The following is a 19,959-nucleotide window of genomic DNA, read 5'->3' as shown; positions in this document are numbered from 1 at the left end:
ATATTTGATTGGCAGGTTATAACCCGCCAGTAGGGCTGACATTGAGAAAATGTCTTATCTGACTTCTTATAGTAATTTCAGAGAATAGCCAAATGAAAGGCAGGCAAAGAGAGCGGACACAAATGTAGATACTGACAGAAACAGGAACCTGCATGTAGACAACTGCATATGTGCTGCTGTGAAATCTTTCAGAATATTATTTAAGTTTTCACACAAAGAGAAGAAAATGGCTTAAATATCAAGTGCAATCACAGCAGGATATATATCCTGAAGCGTATTTTACAAAGGGCACACTCTTAGGCATTTATTTCAAAGTGTTTCTGTTCTATTTAAAGGCAAACAGTGGGAAAGACAGCAGAGATGGAAATGACATTCAGCTAAGGTCATGCGCCAGACCTGTAACCATGATGTCATCACCACATGTCATGCACCTAGACAAACTACAACACCGGCAAGGAAAGGAAATGTGGTCAATGTAATGCTTTTAGTGTAAGAGGTTGAAATTGAACGAGCCAATATACGCAAAGATAAATATACTGTGACATGTCAAACCTAATGTACATACAGTAAAACTCTGCTTTAACCTAAATAGGACAAGATGGATTTTACCATGCATGGCAGTCGTAGAAATGTCCGTAGGATGTTTTAAGACGTACAAACCGGATGGTCTTGTTAAAAAAATACTGCATAAGAATTAGGGCGATAATAACGTTTTATTGCAAATTCGTTTTAACGCTACTAATTTCTTTAACGCATTATTGATCTTTCAGAGGTTGAGGCGGGGTTACGTTTTAAAGCTAGAGTGAAGATACTATACATATGGCACATATGAAACTATAAAACCTAATCCATTGGTACCATGTCATACTAGCTTGTCGCGATGGAGGTTAAATAACGCTCCAAACTTACTCTAAATTTTGGCAAGGAAAAACTGGCATGGCCATTTTCAAAGGCATGCCTTGACCTCTGACCTCAAGATATGTGAATAGAAATGGGTTATATGGTACCCAGGAGTCTCCCCTTTACAGACATGCCCACTTTATGATAATCACATGCAGTTTGGGGCAAGTCAGTCAAGTCAGCACATTGACAGCTGTTGTTGCCTGTTGGACTTGAGTTTGCCATGTTATGATTTGTGCATATTTTTTGTCTCATGTTGATAAGAGTATTAAATACTTGACAAATCTCCCTTTAAGATACATTTTGAAGAGATAAAAATGTGTGATTAATTCACAATTAACCATGGATTAATTGCACTTAAATATTTGAATCAAAATACAACACACGTGGTTGAAATGTCATGTTATAAATAAGTAAACATCCATTTATACCAATAGAAACTTTTGTGTTGGCATTTCTGCTCGGGGAGTTTTGAACCTGATCTTTCTTTTATGTACCGTTCCTAACTGGATAGCAGACCGACCAGTTTCCCACAAGCACAAAAAAATATATTTTCAAATACTCGCCAACCCAGGGGTTCTTCTACTGCACGCTTTGAACTGTCAGAGAGCACACAGAGTTCAGCAGCGAAACGAGCAGAGCTGACGCAGAAGGTGGAGACTGGAGACTGTCGTAGTACACTACTACAGTACAGTAGTACAGCAGAAGCAGGAAGAGGCCAAATGAATGGGCTGATTCAAGAGCTTCGCACAGTTATTTCCCCACAGGCAGTGAGCTATACTGTACCTCATGAGTCCAGCCCTCATCTGACTCGCTGCGCTCTACTTTCCTGCCTCTCTGATGAAACATGAGGCCCAGGGACCACTCCACTGCTGGAGGATGCAACGTACACACTAACAATACACATTCAGACATGCAAGTGCAATGGCGAGTGCAGCATGAGAATGCATGAATGCATGCGTGTTTATATTTGTCTATGCTTGTGTGTGATATTGTGTGTTCATGTGTAGGTTTGTGCATATGTGTCTTCTCTCAGACCTCTGCAGAGGAGCCTCGCTCTCTGATTAATGGTGATGAGTGGCTGAAGATAGCGAGCCCGACCCCTCTGTCGCTCAGCGAGAGCTTTTATCTAACTCTTCTGGGGATTCTGCCACGTGATGTCACCTCACTGCTCCTGTCTTAACTCTGTGCCCTCATCTCACCCCTTTATCTCCGTCACCTCCCTCTCCTGTTGTTTTTTTTCAGTCAGTCTGCCTCCCCTGTGCACACAAAAACAAACTCAGATTCACCCACCCCACCATGCACACACATGCATCCACACAGAGTGAAGCACAGACAGACACAACTGCAAACATACAGACACATGCACACACATTTCTCACACCTTTTGTATTTGATGACATTTTGGTGGAGTTTTTTAAGGGGGGAATCGCTGTGATGGAGAAATTATTTTCTGCTTGAGGTAATGAATAGCAATGAGGACGTTAGGATTATACAGTATTCTATACATTTACACAATCCTGCAGCCAAGGCATGTATGAAGCCAGCGTTGCACATGAGGTCCAACACTCAGGCAGTAATCTCTCCTAATGGGAGTGGCACCAGGTTACTGGGCTTCTTTTCAAGCATCATTGGGAAGGATCACACTGCCTCCCGGTGGTTCATAATAGAATGACATCTTTAAGTATGACTGATCATTACCCAGAAGCTCTGCTGGATTGAAAAGGGTGGGGCACAAAGCAACTGAGGACATGTAACCCTGGCTGATGTGTGCGCTCAAAGGGAAGCTCGGAGGCCGGCTTTTACTATGCAGGATTTATTGAACTGTAGCTTTGGTCCTAGAGACATCATCTTTTGTGCGACTGTAACTTCCTGTATTCCCATTCACAGTATGCACTTGAAATTGTGTACTATATTATTGATTCTTTTAAAGCGATGGGAGGCAGAATGTTTTTGGCAAAAATTCCAAAATAACATTTCAGCATATTGTAATTCAGAGATAACTAGACTTCTGCACCTGCTCATGGCTCTGTTTATAGGCTTTAAAAAAATCTAGCCTGTGACAGGAGACTTTGGCCAATCAAAGGTCATTTCAGAGAGAGAGAGAGAGCGCTCCTATTGGCTGTTCATTCAATGGAGGCAGCTGTCAATCACTCACAAACTCCAATCAAACGGTCAAAATAGTCAGTGCTGATCAAATATGAATTAATATTCTGTTATTGTAATGCCTATTTCTCGCTTCTATAAAGCTCCACAACTCATAGCATTTAATGATGAGTGTAAAAAAAACAAATTGTGGTTTTACGGGCCAAAGTATTTCTTTAAAAGGTACAGAGTGTCGGATTTGGTGACATCTAGTGTTGTGGTTGCAGATTGCAACCAACTACACCTCCGCTCACTCCTTCCTTTCCAAGACTGGAGTATCCGCCGAGTGCAAAACTATGGTAACTCCTTTTGCTTCACTCAGACGTCATCCTTACCATAATGACTTTACTTCAGAGGGCGGCACAGTTTTGCACTCTGCGGCTCACGTTTTTTACATTAAATCATCTGCAGGTTTCTTCTCACCGTTAAGAAGGTGAGATTAATTTCAATCTATAAACGCAAACCTGCACGACACGTAGGGATAATGCCTGACAAGATCCATCAGGAATGAATGGATTCCTGTTTATGGACACCTCAAAGGTCATTATTCCACTTATATCATGGTCAAAGAATTTAAAAAAAACAACATTAATTTATATTGTTATGTGTTTTGCAACCCAAATCTAAAATTTTGAAAAACTCCACGAGCAGAACGTTTTTCACAAGCCATAACTCCGTTTCCCTGGTAACACCTGGGGGTTTGCCATCCCATAAGTTCTCATGCAATGGAAACGTTGTTCACTACTCCAGTAAATAGGACAAACCTTAGCTATGACTTGGCACCGGGAGATGTTTCTAATCTGCTCAGCTCAGTTATGAGCCAGAAAGCTAATTCAACGTCAATAACATTGCGTACGATTGACAAACAGTAAATATAATTTCATAGTATCAACAAGACTAGCTAGCTATCCCGCCATGTCATTGTCCCCAAAACTATTTCAAGATTTTCACGAAACCTTGAGTAGCATAACGCTAGCATAAAGCTAACATTATGCTAGCAAGATTCAAAGACAATAACATTGTGTAGGGTTGACACTAAATATAATCTGACAGTATGCTTAACAACAAGACTAGCCAGCTATCCAGCCATGTCATTGTCCCAAAGTCAATATTAATAGTTTCACACCAAACTGATGTTTGTGCCAGATGTAATACAATTCCCTCCAAGCGTTTCTGAGATATCGCTTTCACGAGAACGGGACGGACGTAAGGTCACAGTGACCTTGACCTTCGACCACCAAGATCTAATCAGTTCATCTTTGAGTCCAAGTGGACGTTTGTGCCAAATTTGAAGAAATTCCCTCCAGGCGTTCCTGAGATATTGCGTTCACAATAATGGTACGGACGGACGGACGTACTGTACATACGGATGGACGGAAAACTCTGTGCTGGCAACAGGTGTGGCTGGAACCATAATAAAAAAAAAAAAAATCACACCGAGCCCCGGTTTCTTCTTTTTTTGATGTTTATTTACAGAAGAGTAGTTTCCACAGACATCTTGAGAGTTGCTGTGAGTTTTGACATTTTCACATATGGTAACACAGTGGAAATATTTCTACAAACCACAAGTACTACCTATCCTGTGATGATACCACTGAACAAGCAATGTTTCTATCACAAATCATGACTACGGTCGCCATGACTAACACTGAGTAATCCATCTGTCGTTTTACAGACTAAGAAAATTGCACTTCTAGAAAATGTAAAGATGATCCAAAGTTGCTCATGGCCCAAGAAGAAGTGCTAATCTATTAAGTGCTCCTACAGTAGCGTCTTTTGACATGGATGAGGTCTTGTTCAGCACGCAATGATTACAAAGGTGTCTGAGTAGCTGCAGAACGTCGCTGGTGGCACATGACCACAGAGTCGGAGTCTGTGCTTTCACATTCTGAGAAGCACGACTGAGCTGGTGCACACAAAACTAGAGAAGAAGACGTACAAAAAAATGCACAACAATGTGACATCACTGGACAAAGCAGCTCACCACCAAAGCACCAGCATGTACAGAGAAAAGCCAGAGAGACAGAAACACACTGAGCGATTTGTACAAAACAAAATCTTATTTATGCATAAGAGATTCCTTGATTTACTTTCCAGAAGAAACAAAATGAGGCGTTGTTTGACAACAAATGACATATATCTGAGTCGGATATGCTGATCCTCTACAATTTTATGCAAAGATGGGGCACCTGAGTAGAGAAGAGACAATTACTTTTCAATGGCTGTCTGCACTGAGAGGTATGATCTGCCAGGGGAGGATGTCCCTTTAGTCCTTCTCCCTGCTTAGCACTTCAGTCGCCTGGGTTGTGTTAAAGTGGCGTTCTACCAAATAGTTTTGACTGTTGTGAAGCCTGTGGTTTACACTTGAAGCACGGGTACCATTTGAGTGAACCCATGCTTTAAGCTCTGTAAAAAGCTCGGTAATAACTACTATTGCAGAATAACAATGTAAAAGTCAATTTTAGGTTGCTTCCACTACTCCTCTTCCTCCCCTCATTTATTACCCCTTCACCACTACACTGGACCATGCAGGCCACCGTAATGAGTAGAACTCTCACTGAGGTAAAATGAAACAGTCGGTCCTGTCCTCTCTTGGCTCACAAATCAACAGGATGCTTACGTATATACGCTCTACTCGTTACAAAATGTGCAGTATAAAGAAACTGATCAGAATCAAATCAACAAGTTACCAACATGAGGTATACTGGTTTAATAAAACCCTTACAAAAGAGAATGAAATAAACAAAATGATCATCTCTACAAAATGGGAGCATGAGTAATTTTCCTCCCCCCCCAAAAATCTGATTGTTCTATAGCCAACAAAAAGACGAACAAAAGGAAGAATGTATCTAAATGATAATGGTTAAAAGAGTTAATAGAGCTCCTATAAGGAGAGCATACATCATTTATGCTGGAGGCAGGTTTTATGCTAATCCCCATTTCAGACCGTTTGTGTTGGCTCTACATACCATAATGATCCACTACTGCATCAAGACTTGAAACGCGAGCAAAACAGCGTGATTTGACTGAATATTTGTGAAAGCCCCTCATTTTAAATACTGTGTGTTACTTAAATGTGTGAGATTTTGGCAGCTACATTATCATTAAATCTAACTCCGGCATCACAGATATGAGTGTCTACTTGATTACCAAATGGCCATGGTCTGTCTGCAGCGACAATAGAGGCTTTTTCACAGAATGGTTTTGAATACTTTCCACAGTGAAAGGGTGAACCGCTGCTAAGTGGATGCAAAGCAACTGTTGCCTTGCACCCACTTAGAAATATACATATAAAAAAAAAAAAACTTGTGAAGGATTTCCTTTTGAAAATGGCTATGTTGGGTGAGAGACAACTTTACAAACTTTGTACTCAAAAGTAGGGATGCACCGATAACGATATCGGATCGGATATCGGGCCGATACGGACTCAAATAGCTGGATCGGAGATCTGTGACAATGGGGCCGATCTATTCAATTCAATTCTATGTACATTATGTACTGAAATTTTATAGTTTTGACCACTTTGTTGCTGCATTAAACATTTTTACACTGGAATTGTAATTCCTGTTAATTTTGAATCTTTTTTTTTACCAAGTTGCTGGTGCACAAATTATTTTAATAATTCAGTAAATTTATATCTATGTATTTATTTGTCACATTTTGTTTTACAAAGTTAGGAAAGCTGTGTTTAAGTCAAGCCTGATGTTGCCTTACACATAAAAGACATTTCAACACAGTGAGCCATACAGCTTATTAATTAAACACTGGTATCAGATCGGTACTCGGTATCGGCCGATACCCACAAAGCTCGGGTATTGTATCGGTATCGGGACTGAAAAAGTCGGATCAGTGTATCCCTGCTCAAAAGATTTCAACCATCACAAGAAAATGTTTGAAAGGTCAATTTCATTTTTGTCACAGTGACTGACAACTTACTTGAAACATTATCTTACTGGCTCTGATTCAGTGACCTCCATCCACTTGGTCGTAGTCCAAGCAGTTTTGCACACACTGCAGCTCAGGCTCCAGTATCTGCAAATGGTGAATGGAAGAACTGAACCCAGGTCTGCATAAAACCTATCAGAGCAGAGCAGTAACAAGAGTCTGGGATTTTAGCACTTCTCTTCTTAAGGTTCATCGTCACGGCTGAGCTGGACTGAGAGAGGTATGTTTAAGGTATCAAACTGGAATGCTTTTGAGAATATTATGCTTGTTTCTGGACACATAGAGACTTTTGAGGATGATGAGAAACAGCATCAATATAGAACAGTATCAGAAAAAGAACCTGGATCAAAAATATATACGCATAGTTTTGGTGGTTTGCTTTAGCTTACTGCATATAAAGGGCAAATGATCATCAAACCACAGGGCGCAAAGCTGCGGCTGCATTGCTTTCTGTTCATTTAAATTGTCACTCAAATCAATGATGTCACAGCAGATGTTTTATTTTTAACAGCTGATGGAAACCTGCTCTGGCGTCACTGAGTTGAATGGGGCCACAAGTAAACGCTTGTCACTTAGATTGATGAGTTGAGTGGTGCAGCAGCAGTTTCCTGCCATAGGTGAGCTTGCTGTCGAATTGCTCATTTGCCAAATAGCACAGTACAGTCAGTGCCATACAATTTGTTTTTTAAGTCTAATATTTAATAAACATTTCTGTCACTGACAGTTGGATTCTGATTCTCCAAACCCCGCTCATTCACCCCCAAAAGATCTTGCAATTAATGTTTGACCCAGGTTTGCTAAGAACACATTCACTTCTGTCCCTATATGACTGCTACTGCAGCAAAAACATGTTAATCTTGTTGTTAAGTACATACATGGCAAGGCTAAAAAAATAATTCTCTTTGAGGTACCAACCATGCATTTTTGTTCGGAAAAATCAAGAACAATATAAGTTTTTAGAGAAAACACAATTATGTTGGTGAGAAACATGTTCAGGGTGTCTTCCAAAACGAGGAACCGTTTACATTTCTGTTGCTGATATGATTGAGTTGAGCTGGTGAGATTTTGACACTTGAATGGACATGGGTAGAAACATGGGCAGGATAGAAGGGGTTTATGTCCTTATCACTGCTGGATGACAAGAAAGCCACCTGAGAGAGAAGATCAGACATCATGTACAACAGGGCGGGACTCAATGATCTACTTATGATCTGCTGTTGATCTTTGAAGTGGATGTTATTATCATTATTATTATTAACTGATGGCACATTTTGCAATACTCTGATAATCACATAGATGTACAACAATTTGATCTACAGTTTATATCACACTCATCAAGAGTAACCCTCGTCCTTTCTTTCCATCACATGTGAAATGAGTTTAAGTCTTTAAAATAGTCTTTTTGATGTGAAGCACCTTGTGAAACCAGCTTGTAACCAACTCACAAACTCACTCTTTCTCATCAGTAAAGACAAGTCCTACAGGCAAAGAATGTTAAAGCTGCTGTAATTTTAACACTTCTGCCACCTGCAGGAAATGAGTGTTAACTGGCGGCCACACCACAAAATGACATTCACTCCGTCCACGTCAAATAGATGGGCTGGAAGCTTGGTGACGTAGTGACTACTCGCAGGGTTGGTTGGTGAATTGCTATAGCTGTCGAGCTAACCATTAACTCGGTAGCTGTCCTGGCCAGGCTGGCGCTAGTATCTAGTATAGCGCACAATATCTCCTCAAGATTCTCTCCATTTTCTCTACTGTTCTGTCAACTTCCCCCTGGCATTTTGTTCACCATTGCACACCATTTTGTTCAATAAAAACTAGGGCTGTCAATCGATTCAAATATTTAATCACGATTAATCGCATGATTTTCCGTGATTAATTGCACATTTTTTATCTGTTCAAAATGTACCTTAAAGGGAGATACACCGCTCAGCCATAACATTATGACCACTGACAGTTGAAGTGTATAACATTGATTATCTCGTTACAATGGCACCTGGCAGTGGGTGGGATATATTAGGCAGCAAGTGAACATTTTGAACTTAGAACTTTGTGTTGGAAGCAGAAAGAATGGGCAAGCGTAATGATGTGAGCGACTTTGACAAGGGCCAAATTGTGATGGTTTAGACGACTGGGTCAGAGCATCTCCAAAACTGCAGCTCTTGTGGTCAGGACCTACCAAAAGTGGTCCAAGGAAGGAAAACCGTTGAACTGGCGACAGGGTCAGACCCAAGGCTCATTGATGCATGTGGGGAGCGAAGGCTTGCCTGTGTTGTCCGATCCAATAGAAGAGCTACTGTAGCTCAAATATGTCAAGTATTTAATACTCTTATCAACATGGGAGTGGACAAATATGCTTGCTTTAAGCAAATGTATGTAGCCTATATTATTGGAAATCAATTAATAGCATAAAACAATGACAAATATTGTCCAGAAACCCTCACAGATACTGCATTTAGCATAAAAAATATGCTCAAATCATAACATAGCAAACTCAAGTCCGACAGGAAACAACAGCTGTCAGTGTGTCAGTGTGCTGACTTGACTATGACTTGCCCCGAGCTGCATGTGATTATCATAAAGTGGGCATGTCTGTAAAGGGTAGACTCGTTGGTACCCATAGAACCCATTTTCATTCACATATCTTGAGGTCAGAGTTCAAGGGACCCCTTTGAAAATGGTCATGCCAGTTTCTCTTCGCCAAAATTTTGTGCAAGTTTGGAGCGTTATTGAACCTCTTTTGCAACAAGCTAGTATGACATGGATTCTTTTGGTTTTCTACTTTCATATGATACAAGTATCTTCACTCTAGCTTTATAATTGAGCCCGCTACAACCTCCAAAAGGTCGATTGCCTTTATGCATTAAATAAATTAATGGCCTTAAAAACAATTTGCGTGAACACGTTATCTTTGACAGCCCTAATAAAAACTTATTGAAACGGGAAAATAAATCTCTCTGAGCCAACAAGCTTACAACCAGTCAGTTACCATGGTAGCTTTGCTCAGTTACTAATAGAACAAGTTTACACAGTTTATTTATCCATCCCCTTAAAGGTCAGCACTGTCAAGACGATTTGCTATTGGTCAACGGCACAAATTCACGTGTCAGGCATTTACAGTATTTTTTTCACTGTTGCTGTTTTCTCTGTGTTACTGGTTAGCAAAAATAGAAATATGATTATTTAAAATATTTAAAACATTCAACATAGACACACTCGAAAACTGTAGCAGTAACACTCATTACACTCAAGTGTCAAATTGCAGGAGCTATTACTTTCCTTGCCCATAGTTGGTGCTAGTTTCACTGGAACTTCAGGTCCAAAACCTGCGATTGGATGAAATTGGCTGGACCTAGTTTCAGGTGCTTCGTATCAAAGAGACTGTGTGTTTATGTTTTCTGTAGGGATTTAACGGTAACATAATACTGAGTGACACAATCTTTCAGAGATCTGAGAGGAAGCTGCAATGCACTAAAGCGATATAAATTCCTTTGACATAACACAAGAACGTACAGTCAGTGTCGGACGATTATTTCTGCAAGTACCAAATGCTGTAAAATCAAAGTTGAGAAAAAGATTTTTAAAAAGGTACTAGTTACATAGAACTAATAAAACCACACTGGAAACCGTCCTGAAAAGAAATGAGGTAGTGTTGTTGATAAGGAGTAGGGATGCACCATTTACACTGCCAAAACCAATACTGACTCACTCAGCTTCACGTATCAGTCAGTTATGGAAAGCAATCTGATCGAATACTTATGCGTTGTACTGTTTTGGGGCAATGTAAAAAAAATTGGAGCACATTTGTTTTTATTTTTTTCCACATCAAACGCCTTTCCTATCTGATAAATACAGATAGGATATCAGCTTATGTTGATTTCCGGTATTGTAGCAAGAGTATAGCATCGTGTAAATGTTCAACCGGAATCAGATACGCATGTAGAGTCAAGTTGAATTCCACTCTAATTAAAAACATGGCCAGCGTTTCACGTAAGAAAATGATTATACTGAGTTTAAATGACAATTAATGGCACAGTATGTTATTGGTGCATCCCTAATTGGGAGCCAAATCAGAAGAGTGGTCTACAGATGGGTTCTTGTAACATCTTCTCAAGTTCTCCCACCAACATAATTAAACCAGTACCAACATGAACATGTAAATACTTTGATTCCAAAATGAGATATCCACCATCTGAAATACAGAAAAAACACTTTTTTTACTTTTCAACTGAGTGTCTCTGGTTTACAAAATCACAACATGTGGATATATGGCATTTTGGAAAAGAATACTTCATGTGTACCAAATCTGTATACTCCATATCTTTTTTACATTTGAGTGTTTTTTCTTCATGATGACTTTGTACGTGTACTGAATAGAATCATCTATAGAAATATACAGAGGTTATAAATGCACCTACAATAATTAGGCACCTGAGACCCCCACACTCCAGTCAGGAAATGTGTGTTTAATGTGTGTTTTATGGGTGGGATACCGTGGAATCAGCTGTACTTTAGCTTTCTGCATGTGTTTCAGAGTGTGTGTGTGTGTGTGTGTGTGTGTGTGGACCCTGAGACAGCAGGAGACTAGAGAGAGACACAGGTGTTCTGCACTCTCAGAGTGTGCGGATATTCTTTAAGGCTTATTCCTCAGTGCCGCGGTAAAGTAACATCCACGTGGCAAAGCCCAGGGAGACCCGTCGAGCCTGCGTTTTCCGATCCTCCCATCCATGATGACAGCCTGTCTCACTCACTCACAGAACATTCCAGGCTTTCTCATATGTGAGTGGAACGAAGCCATGCGCGACACAGTGGGAATAGCCTCCTTCAATCTACTTCCATATGCTTGGTTAAGTTAAATCTCTCTTTTCTTTCCTAAAGACAGGGAAAAAAAAAACCCGGAGGAAAATATGGTTGCGATGCCAGAGAATGCATAACCATATACTCTACCACTAAAAATATGTGTATACTGTATATACACACGTATGAAACAATGGATTGCCTATAAAAACTTTGCACGGAAGAGAAAGGAATCCGATAATGAGGTGCATAAAAATAATCCGTAGGGTTTCTTCCTGGGTACGTAAAAGAAAGGAAATCAGTCTGATGTCTGTCTGTATGTGTGTGTGTAAGGGTTGCTGCCCTACATGCGGGGGCTACGGGCACAGATAACTGTGTGCTGTTGAGGTAGAGTGGACCAGGCCGGAGCTGACAAAGGGGGAAGGGGACAGCCCGGCAGAGATGGTCTTCACTGGTGCCGAAGGACAATGTCTGGAGTCCCCGTTCTCCAGGTGCTCTGACCTCAACACAGAACGCACCGTCTTTGGGGAGTGGAAGCCATTGGTTAGCCCCGTGTCCTGCCGTGGCTCTATGTCTGCGCTCGGCTGGTCTCCCGTGCCTTGAAGCTCCCCGTTGTGATTGGCCACCAGCTTTATCAAGGGAAGACTCGAGGGGCTTTGGGCCAGCGATAGTTTTTCGAAAGCGTCCCCCTCTCCCGGTGAGCTTGGCTGACTCAAAGGGGAATACCTGTCCTCTGATAATGAAGGTGCCCTGGTGGTGTTAGAATCCGTCTCCCTTTCGCTGCCCTCCTCCTCCTCCTCTTTCTCCCTCCCTGGGTCTGACAGCTCTGAGTGAACAATGACTTCTGCCTCCACCTGGTTACTGCACACGGATGTACACAGATGATCTTCTAAGTCCTGCAACAAAAAAATGTTACTGTTACTTCAGGTAGTTCTATTAGTTCATCTACAGGGGTCACTCAAACATTCAATGTTTTTTGGGTTAAGTACATGACATAGATGAACATTTTACATAGATATCAGCAATAATCACAATGGACTGTTCGCTAAACCCCTCCCCCTTACACCGATGGGCCAATCGTAGCTTAATAACTGTAACCGGCCAGTCAAGATTTGGATTTGGCCACATGTCAAAGGTGTATATTTTGCCCCTTTCAGAAACGAAGAGCAAAGGTGTAAGGAATGGATTAAACAGTGCTTTTATTTGCTCTCTAACTCTAAGCTCGCAACGGTTTACATGTCCGACTAACTAGCTTACTGTCTACTCTAGTGAGTAGTGATAAGTGTAAGTAGTGACTGACCCGCGGGTCGGGCAGGTTCAGGTGAGCTTATTAGAAAATATCGTGGGTTCAGGAAGGCAGGTCAACGAGTGACAAAGCAGCATACCGAGTAAGTTATTAATAACTTACAGAAATATTGGTGCAATAGTCCACTTTCTTTTCCCCTCTCTGTCTCTCTCTCAGACACACACACCAGCAGTGGTGGCGGCATGTAATTTTAACACATTCTGTGCCACCACTATGTAATGCGCTGTCAAGAGGTCGTGGTCATTTCACGTATTTCTGTGAGATCACACCCACACACACGCACGCAAAAACACTGTATTGATTTTTAATTAATAGTTTATATGCAAAGATTAACTCAGTCAATACTTTATTTCATTTGCAAAGAGATGTGTCCTCTGTGATAAATGCTAATGCAGATCCCACTGTTCTGATTACATAAATAGTAAACTTTGTTTTGAATTTGATTTTATGCATATCGCGGTGTTTTCTCATTACTATGACAGTTTTCCTAAATTAGATTTTTTTTTTTAAATCGCAATATATCGCCTTGCTCATTGTATCGCAATATAATGAATCGTAACCCCTGTATCATGATATGTATCGTAAGATTCTTGCCGATACACAGCCTTATCTTCAGCACAATATCATATATGTAGCGATCAAATGTATATCTAAGAACCATTACAGATTTTTTGTTTTAAACCAGTCAGCTGGAAAGCAGCCAGATATGTTTTTGTTAACCTCTTACTGACATCAAGGAGCTATTGTTTCAAAAATGACTATACATTTCAAGTGGTAAATCTTTGCATATGTGCCGTGCAAGAACGGAAATCTTGACAGGCATAGCAACAGTAACTAAGGAGGGGGGGCGTGGTTTAGCAAACAGTCAATTAGAAATGTCATTTGACCCAGTGATGCTACAGCTATGATGTTTGTCAGAGACAGGTTGATAGCTAAAAATAGATTAGTCATTGAATTTTAGTTCATTCATTTACCGTGCCGTTATCAGTAATTAGCATGTTGAGAGCTCCATTAATGAGTGTTGGAGAGTCTTCTGTTATGGTGTCTCTGTATCTAGTGATTCTGTTGGCCCAGTTATGACTCACAGAGCCATTCCAAGCAGCCTGCAAGACAGTGGATGCACCAAAATTACAACTATTATCCCTCTTTCAACACGTGAAAAAATAACAAGAGTAACCAAGGCCCATCTGGAGGAGAGCTCCCCCCTTGCAGGTTTTGACCTTGGGTTCAGGTGCAGGGGCATCCTCCCCTTCCCCTGGATTAGCACTTGCCATCAGGCTCTGCTCCTCTGGGGCCTCTTCTAGCGGCTGACCAGACTCTTGGCTGCCTGGGGGCATCAGTGTCTCCAGCTCGTGGCTATCGCTGCACTCTGGCACGTTGGAGGGAATGGGGCAGCCTCCTCGCCTGTACTGAGGGGTCACAGCTGTGGAGTCCAGGCCCCCAGACACCTCCCTATTTGGATCAGAGATGAGAGGAATAGTAGAGGAGTTGGGTACTACAGAGGACTGAACGTCAATACAGTTGCCTGGGTTGTTTTAGCTCGCTTTTAGCTATTAAGACAAGAGTTGTTCCAAGTAAGTAAAACATTAAACATTAGGGCGGTCAAAGTTAACACGATAATAACTCGTTGACAAATTTGTTTAAACGCCACTTTTTTTTTTAACACATTTACGCAATTGATTTTCAGAGGTTGTAGTGGGCTAGAGTGAAGATACTGGTATCATATGAAACTATAAAACTTAGGAATCCATTGGTACCAACCATGTCATACTAGCTAGTCGCGAAAGAGGTTAAATAATGCTCCAAACCTGCGTTGAATTTTGGCGAGGAAAAACTGGCTTGGCCTTTTTCAAAGGGTCCCTTAACCTCTGACCCCAAGATATGTGAATGAAAATGGGTTCTATGGGTACCCACAAGTCTCCCCTTTATAAATATGCCCACTTTATGATAATCACATGCAGTTAAGGGCAAGTCATAGTCAAGTCAGCACACTGACACACTGACAGCTGTTGTTCCCTGTTGGGCTTGAGTTTGCCATGTTATGATTTGAGCATATTTTTTTTATACTAAATGCAGTACCTGTGAGGGTTTCTGCACAATATTTATCAATGTTTTGTGTTGTTAATTGATTTCCAATAATAAATATATACATACATTTGCATAAAGCAAGCATATTTGCCCACTCCCATGTTGATAAGAGTATTAAATACTTGACAAATCTCCCTTTATGGTGCATTTTGAACAGATAAAAAATGTGTGATTAATTTGCGATTAATCCCGATTAATCATGGACAATCATGCGATTAAATATTTTAAACAATTGACGGCCCTATTAAACACATTAAAATGTTCTACATGTACCGTACGAGTACTGACACTAGAGTTACCTTACCTGGATTTGCCGTTTCGAAAGCTGAAACACATGCAGAGGAGGATGCAAATCAGTCCGAGGCACACACCGACTATGATGCCCGTCACTGCATGGATGTCCAGCTCTGTTAAAATATCATGGAATAGGAGAAAAACAATGTTAGAATTAATATAAACAACAATGTGGGCAACGCATACTTGACACATGGCAGAAATGTTGCCATATGCCATATTGGTTTTCATATGTGATCTGTTTCCAGTAGCTATTATTTAGCTCATATCTAGAACTCTATTTTTAAAAAAATACTAAGAATTAAAATAGCATATCTAGTTTGACATATTATTTGTCTCAGGCCTGATGTAAAGAGACCCTGCATATTGATACCTTAATTTAAGACAAAGTAACAGTAGTGAAAAGATATGAGGCAACATTCAACAAGGGACGGGAGACCTTCATTGATATTCATGTATGCTGGGTATCTTTGGCAGTCTGGACATAGAGAGGAGAGGAAACAGATGGCGGGAGCTCTCACCCACCCACTAGCCACCTCACTCCCATTCACACTGCTCACTGGCAACACTATTACAGCCTATGTGAACAAAATAAACCTGTTACTCTGTCTTATTAAGGATTTGGGTACAACAAAAATGCATTCTCGCTGCTTATTGCATCAGGAAAATTAAATGTTCAGATATTCCAGATATATGATCCTTTTGACAATCAATTACCCATTATGCACTAAACGAAGAAAACAAATAAAACAAAACACTATATGTGTAAGTAATACAGGTTGGTTGATAGCATATACACAATATTCCTCTTAGGTATGTATGAGGCACATGTTGGATCATAGTTCTGTATTTATAACTCACTCTGGTTTAAAGACAAAAGGGGCATTTAGTAATTACAAGTAAAGCTAAAATGCTGCGGATGGTATTAAAAAGTGCATAATGAGATTGTATGCTTAAACACAGTGACATGAGAGTAAAGAAAGTGCTTTTCACAGCAATTCTGCTAGGCACAGAGAGCAGCGATTCAAAGATCTCCCCCGGGGGGTCGCTGATGAGGCGCCCCTTTGATACCCACACTTATAATTCTCCTCAAAATGCTCCAGAATAGGAGAGGCGGAATTACAGTGTCCTGCCGAGCCACACTTTCTCTGCTGGCAGGGACAAATTACCCACTTTACTGAAATAGGAAAGTGTGTGTGTATGTGTGTGCATGAGCATGGGTGTGAAAACACGTGTCCCTGTGTGTGAATGCATGGTGTTTGCTTGTGTCTGCTTATGGAAGCAAAATGACTGTGATATTTTGAATCTTAGAAGCAACTGAATATCTTATTGTGACATTTAACCACTACTGAATACTTATAGGGGTAATTTGTAAGATATGGCCGGCAGGGAGCTGTAAGGGCTTGTCAATCACGTTGAAGGTTCAGGGTCCGTGTGCGTTTTGGTAGTTTGTTTACTGAATTAAATCCAAAGTGGCAGAAACGAGAAAATGACTCGCAACCTCCCCATGGGGACCGTGTCATGGAGCTGCTGCACGCTCTCCTCCCGGCGGAGTAGTCTCTTGGCCACAGGAAGGATGAGACAAAGGTGCGGGTCGTTTTATTGTTTCTGCCAGTTTATCAAAATGTACACGGACCGTACAGCCTCCAGTTAGTGGCACGAACACAGATGGCTAATGTAAACTATATGCCGACACCACACATGAAGATTATAAGATAGCAGCAGTGTTACTTTTTACTGTCTCTCAAAGTTTCAGCAGTTTGTTCGAATTTTGCGTGTTCTTGCCCTGCTGTTAGTTAATAGTTGTTGTTTTTTATAACTGATGACTATAAATGTAGATTGTAGGGACCCAGTAGTAGAGGTGAAATGCTGCCCCCTATTTGTTTGGAGCATGTGGCTAGGCATTACACAGTGCACCTTTAATGTTAAAATCTAAATACCACAGAATTTATAGCACTGAATTATTTTACTTTCAAAAACATAATTTTTCTGAATTTGTCAGATTTGAATTATCTGCTTTGACATTTCCAGAAGGTTAAAATTTGGTGCAATTTCAAAAACTTGGTTTTAATAAAACTGTAATCAAGTTGCTTAAACGCAGTTAGTCAAATTCTGACCTACAAAACTCAAGTCAAACCCCAAAAGTATTGTCTCTCAAATTAGATTAGTGAAAATTCAGATACTAAAATGAAGTTTTAAAAAATCCAAACTTGAACATCTGGACAACCGAGGAGAAGCAATCAAGCCTTAATAGAAATAATCAGACGTCTGGTTATGTTCTGTAAGTCATATGATCTGTGTCTCAATCTACAATACAAGAGGAAGAAGTATCCTGGGTAAATCAAACCACGTAAATTCAGATAGGTGGTTAAATATTTCAATGCTATACTTTCAGTGTTATTTCTATTTCAAATTACACAGTAGTGATTCAATTTTGCAATAAGGTATTCAGGGCCTTCTAAATTTATAATTATTATGAATTATTTGCTTCCATATCTTCTTGTGAGAACATGAGACATTTTTGTGTAAAAAAGGATGAAAACAAACAAAACCAAAATTATTTATGTTATTTCTGTTTTCTATAGACTGAAAGTCCAAAATTAACAATTAGCGATCATGTAAGAAGAGAGAGGCCACATTTCCTCAACATTGCCCACAGCAACAGAAATGCCTCTGACCCTAGTAAAGTGATAAGTGTTGTGCCCTTCTCATTAAGCATTTTGCATCCCTAAACCCTCCAGACACTGAGACTGTGTCTTTCCCACTCCTTCTGCACCTATAAATGTGCGATTTGACACATACCATATTTCTGAAGGGGGATGTGAACATCCTTTACAGGTGAATAAGGCCCTGGCCCCACCTCAGTAGACGCTCCCAGCTTAAAAAAGTAACGGGTGCCACTGGACAGACCCTGGACTTCCACACTGGTAATGCTCCCTGAGACAGAGAAACAAGGCCCATCGTAAATCGCGCAGTTTCACTCAGGCATGACATTTTATTAAATATTAAACAACATTATATGATTGTAAGTTGCTCTTAAACTGAATTAAAAGCCAGAAGTTCAGTAATTAACAAGTGCGGTGAAGAGGAGTTGTGTCGTGCCAGCAAACACCCACCGTCCTGAGAGAGGTTTTCCCACAAGTGCTCCGGCTGGCTGAGGTTGCCACTGAACAAGATCCTGTAGCTGACGATGATACCGTTAGGCTCCAGCGGAGGGCGCCAGCTCGCCAGCGCAGAGGAGGAGTCCAGAGCGCTCAGCTGCAGCTCCTCAGGAGGTGTGGAGGGCCCTGAAGGAGAGAGGAGGACTGGGTCAGCAATTAGAGCCCAGAAATGAGGCCTCACAGCTGTGGAATGTATATTGTCTTGGTGGGGGATTTGACATGTTGTGTGACAACCATCTGGGTCCTCGTGTCCTCGCCACCTGGGTACAAGAGAAAGGGGACGAGCAGGGCAATGGGGGGAATGGGCTGGGGCTCAGGTGATGATACATGGCAGTGGAGAGCGTGACGGGGTGACTGGTGGTAATAATGTCATTAAAAGCAGCCCACTCTGCGCTCTCCACCCTCACTTGGCTTCCAGACAGAGCTGCTGGCCAACACGAGAGCCACTACTACACCTGGGTATTTCATTACAGCCAGTTATCAGCCATCAATGCCAACTACTAATTCCCATTTCCACTGGCCACTGGCCAGGCAACACACTGATCCACACGAGTGAGCACACACTCACTTGCATGCACAGGCACACCGCATATATTACAGTATCTGCAGGCTTCAGAATGCAACACCTTTACCTTGCTAGCAGGAGACCAAGGTTAAAATAATGACATAAAACCCAAGTGCAGCTAATCAGATGATGAAGATGAAATACATTATTTATAAGGGAGATGAGGTAATATATTTTGGCAGACAGAATGCAAAAGTAAAAAAAACGATTTATATCCATCATTATTTTTTTTACGATTTTGAAATTGATTTTTTTAATGCCAGAATCAATATATTTGCTTCCTTTGAGTCTATGCGGAGGTAGAAGGAAGTTACTGCTTTTACTGTTGTGTTTTTATTGACATGTCATATGTCATATCCGTTCTGTCACTCAAAACAAACAGTAGCGGGCCGGCCGTAGCGAGCAGAAACCGGCAGATACGACAGTGTTGAAAACGGCGGAGGGTCCACGTGGATACGACATGTACTCTCACATTTTAAATCCAAAGTGGTAAACACTAAACATACAGTAGAGTATGGAAACGCTTTGGGTTTCACGCATTGCCAGGAAAAGCAGAGCTAGACATCACGGCTAAAACTGCATGCGGACTCTGTCATGGACAGGAAACGTTATCGTATTGCGGTAACGCGCGTTCAAGTCGTCAATCTCATCTCCATGATCAAATCAGTCGACGCTACAACTGTAGAGCGCCCATATACTGACATTTATGTTAAATGCATTCAAACGGCCCTGATGGGCTGACCATGGATGTTTAA

At 41.0% G+C, this 19,959-nt stretch overlaps 2 protein-coding genes across 5 annotated transcripts in view; one reads left to right on the top strand and one right to left on the bottom strand.

Annotated features, from left to right (window-relative positions):
- The window catches only part of insyn1 (inhibitory synaptic factor 1), a 625,574-nt gene that overhangs the window by 313,119 nt on the left and 292,496 nt on the right, over positions 1-19,959 (top strand). The gene's annotated exons all lie outside the window — the stretch shown is intronic.
- Positions 4,493-19,959, bottom strand: part of igdcc4 (immunoglobulin superfamily, DCC subclass, member 4) — a 71,232-nt gene continuing 55,765 nt past the window's right edge. The window contains exons 15-20 of one of the 4 annotated variants that reach the window (XM_074611043.1): positions 18,595-18,765; positions 18,281-18,415; positions 15,489-15,591; positions 14,317-14,548; positions 14,071-14,199; positions 4,493-12,686 (exon numbers count right to left, since the gene is read on the bottom strand). In XM_074611043.1, coding sequence (XP_074467144.1) covers positions 12,147-12,686; positions 14,071-14,199; positions 14,317-14,548; positions 15,489-15,591; positions 18,281-18,415; positions 18,595-18,765 — 1,310 coding nt within the window. In that variant the 3' untranslated portion in view covers positions 4,493-12,146. The remainder of the gene's footprint in view (positions 12,687-14,070; positions 14,200-14,316; positions 14,549-15,488; positions 15,592-18,280; positions 18,416-18,594; positions 18,766-19,959) is intronic. The other 3 variants (XM_074611053.1, XM_074611063.1, XM_074611072.1) reach the window with 3 other exon arrangements.

Source organism: Sebastes fasciatus, chromosome 2, assembly GCF_043250625.1.
Source record: "Sebastes fasciatus isolate fSebFas1 chromosome 2, fSebFas1.pri, whole genome shotgun sequence".
Classification (NCBI taxonomy): domain Eukaryota; kingdom Metazoa; phylum Chordata; class Actinopteri; order Perciformes; family Sebastidae; genus Sebastes; species Sebastes fasciatus.
Note: the sequence above shows the minus strand (reverse complement) of the source record. Positions and strands in the feature narration are given on the sequence as shown.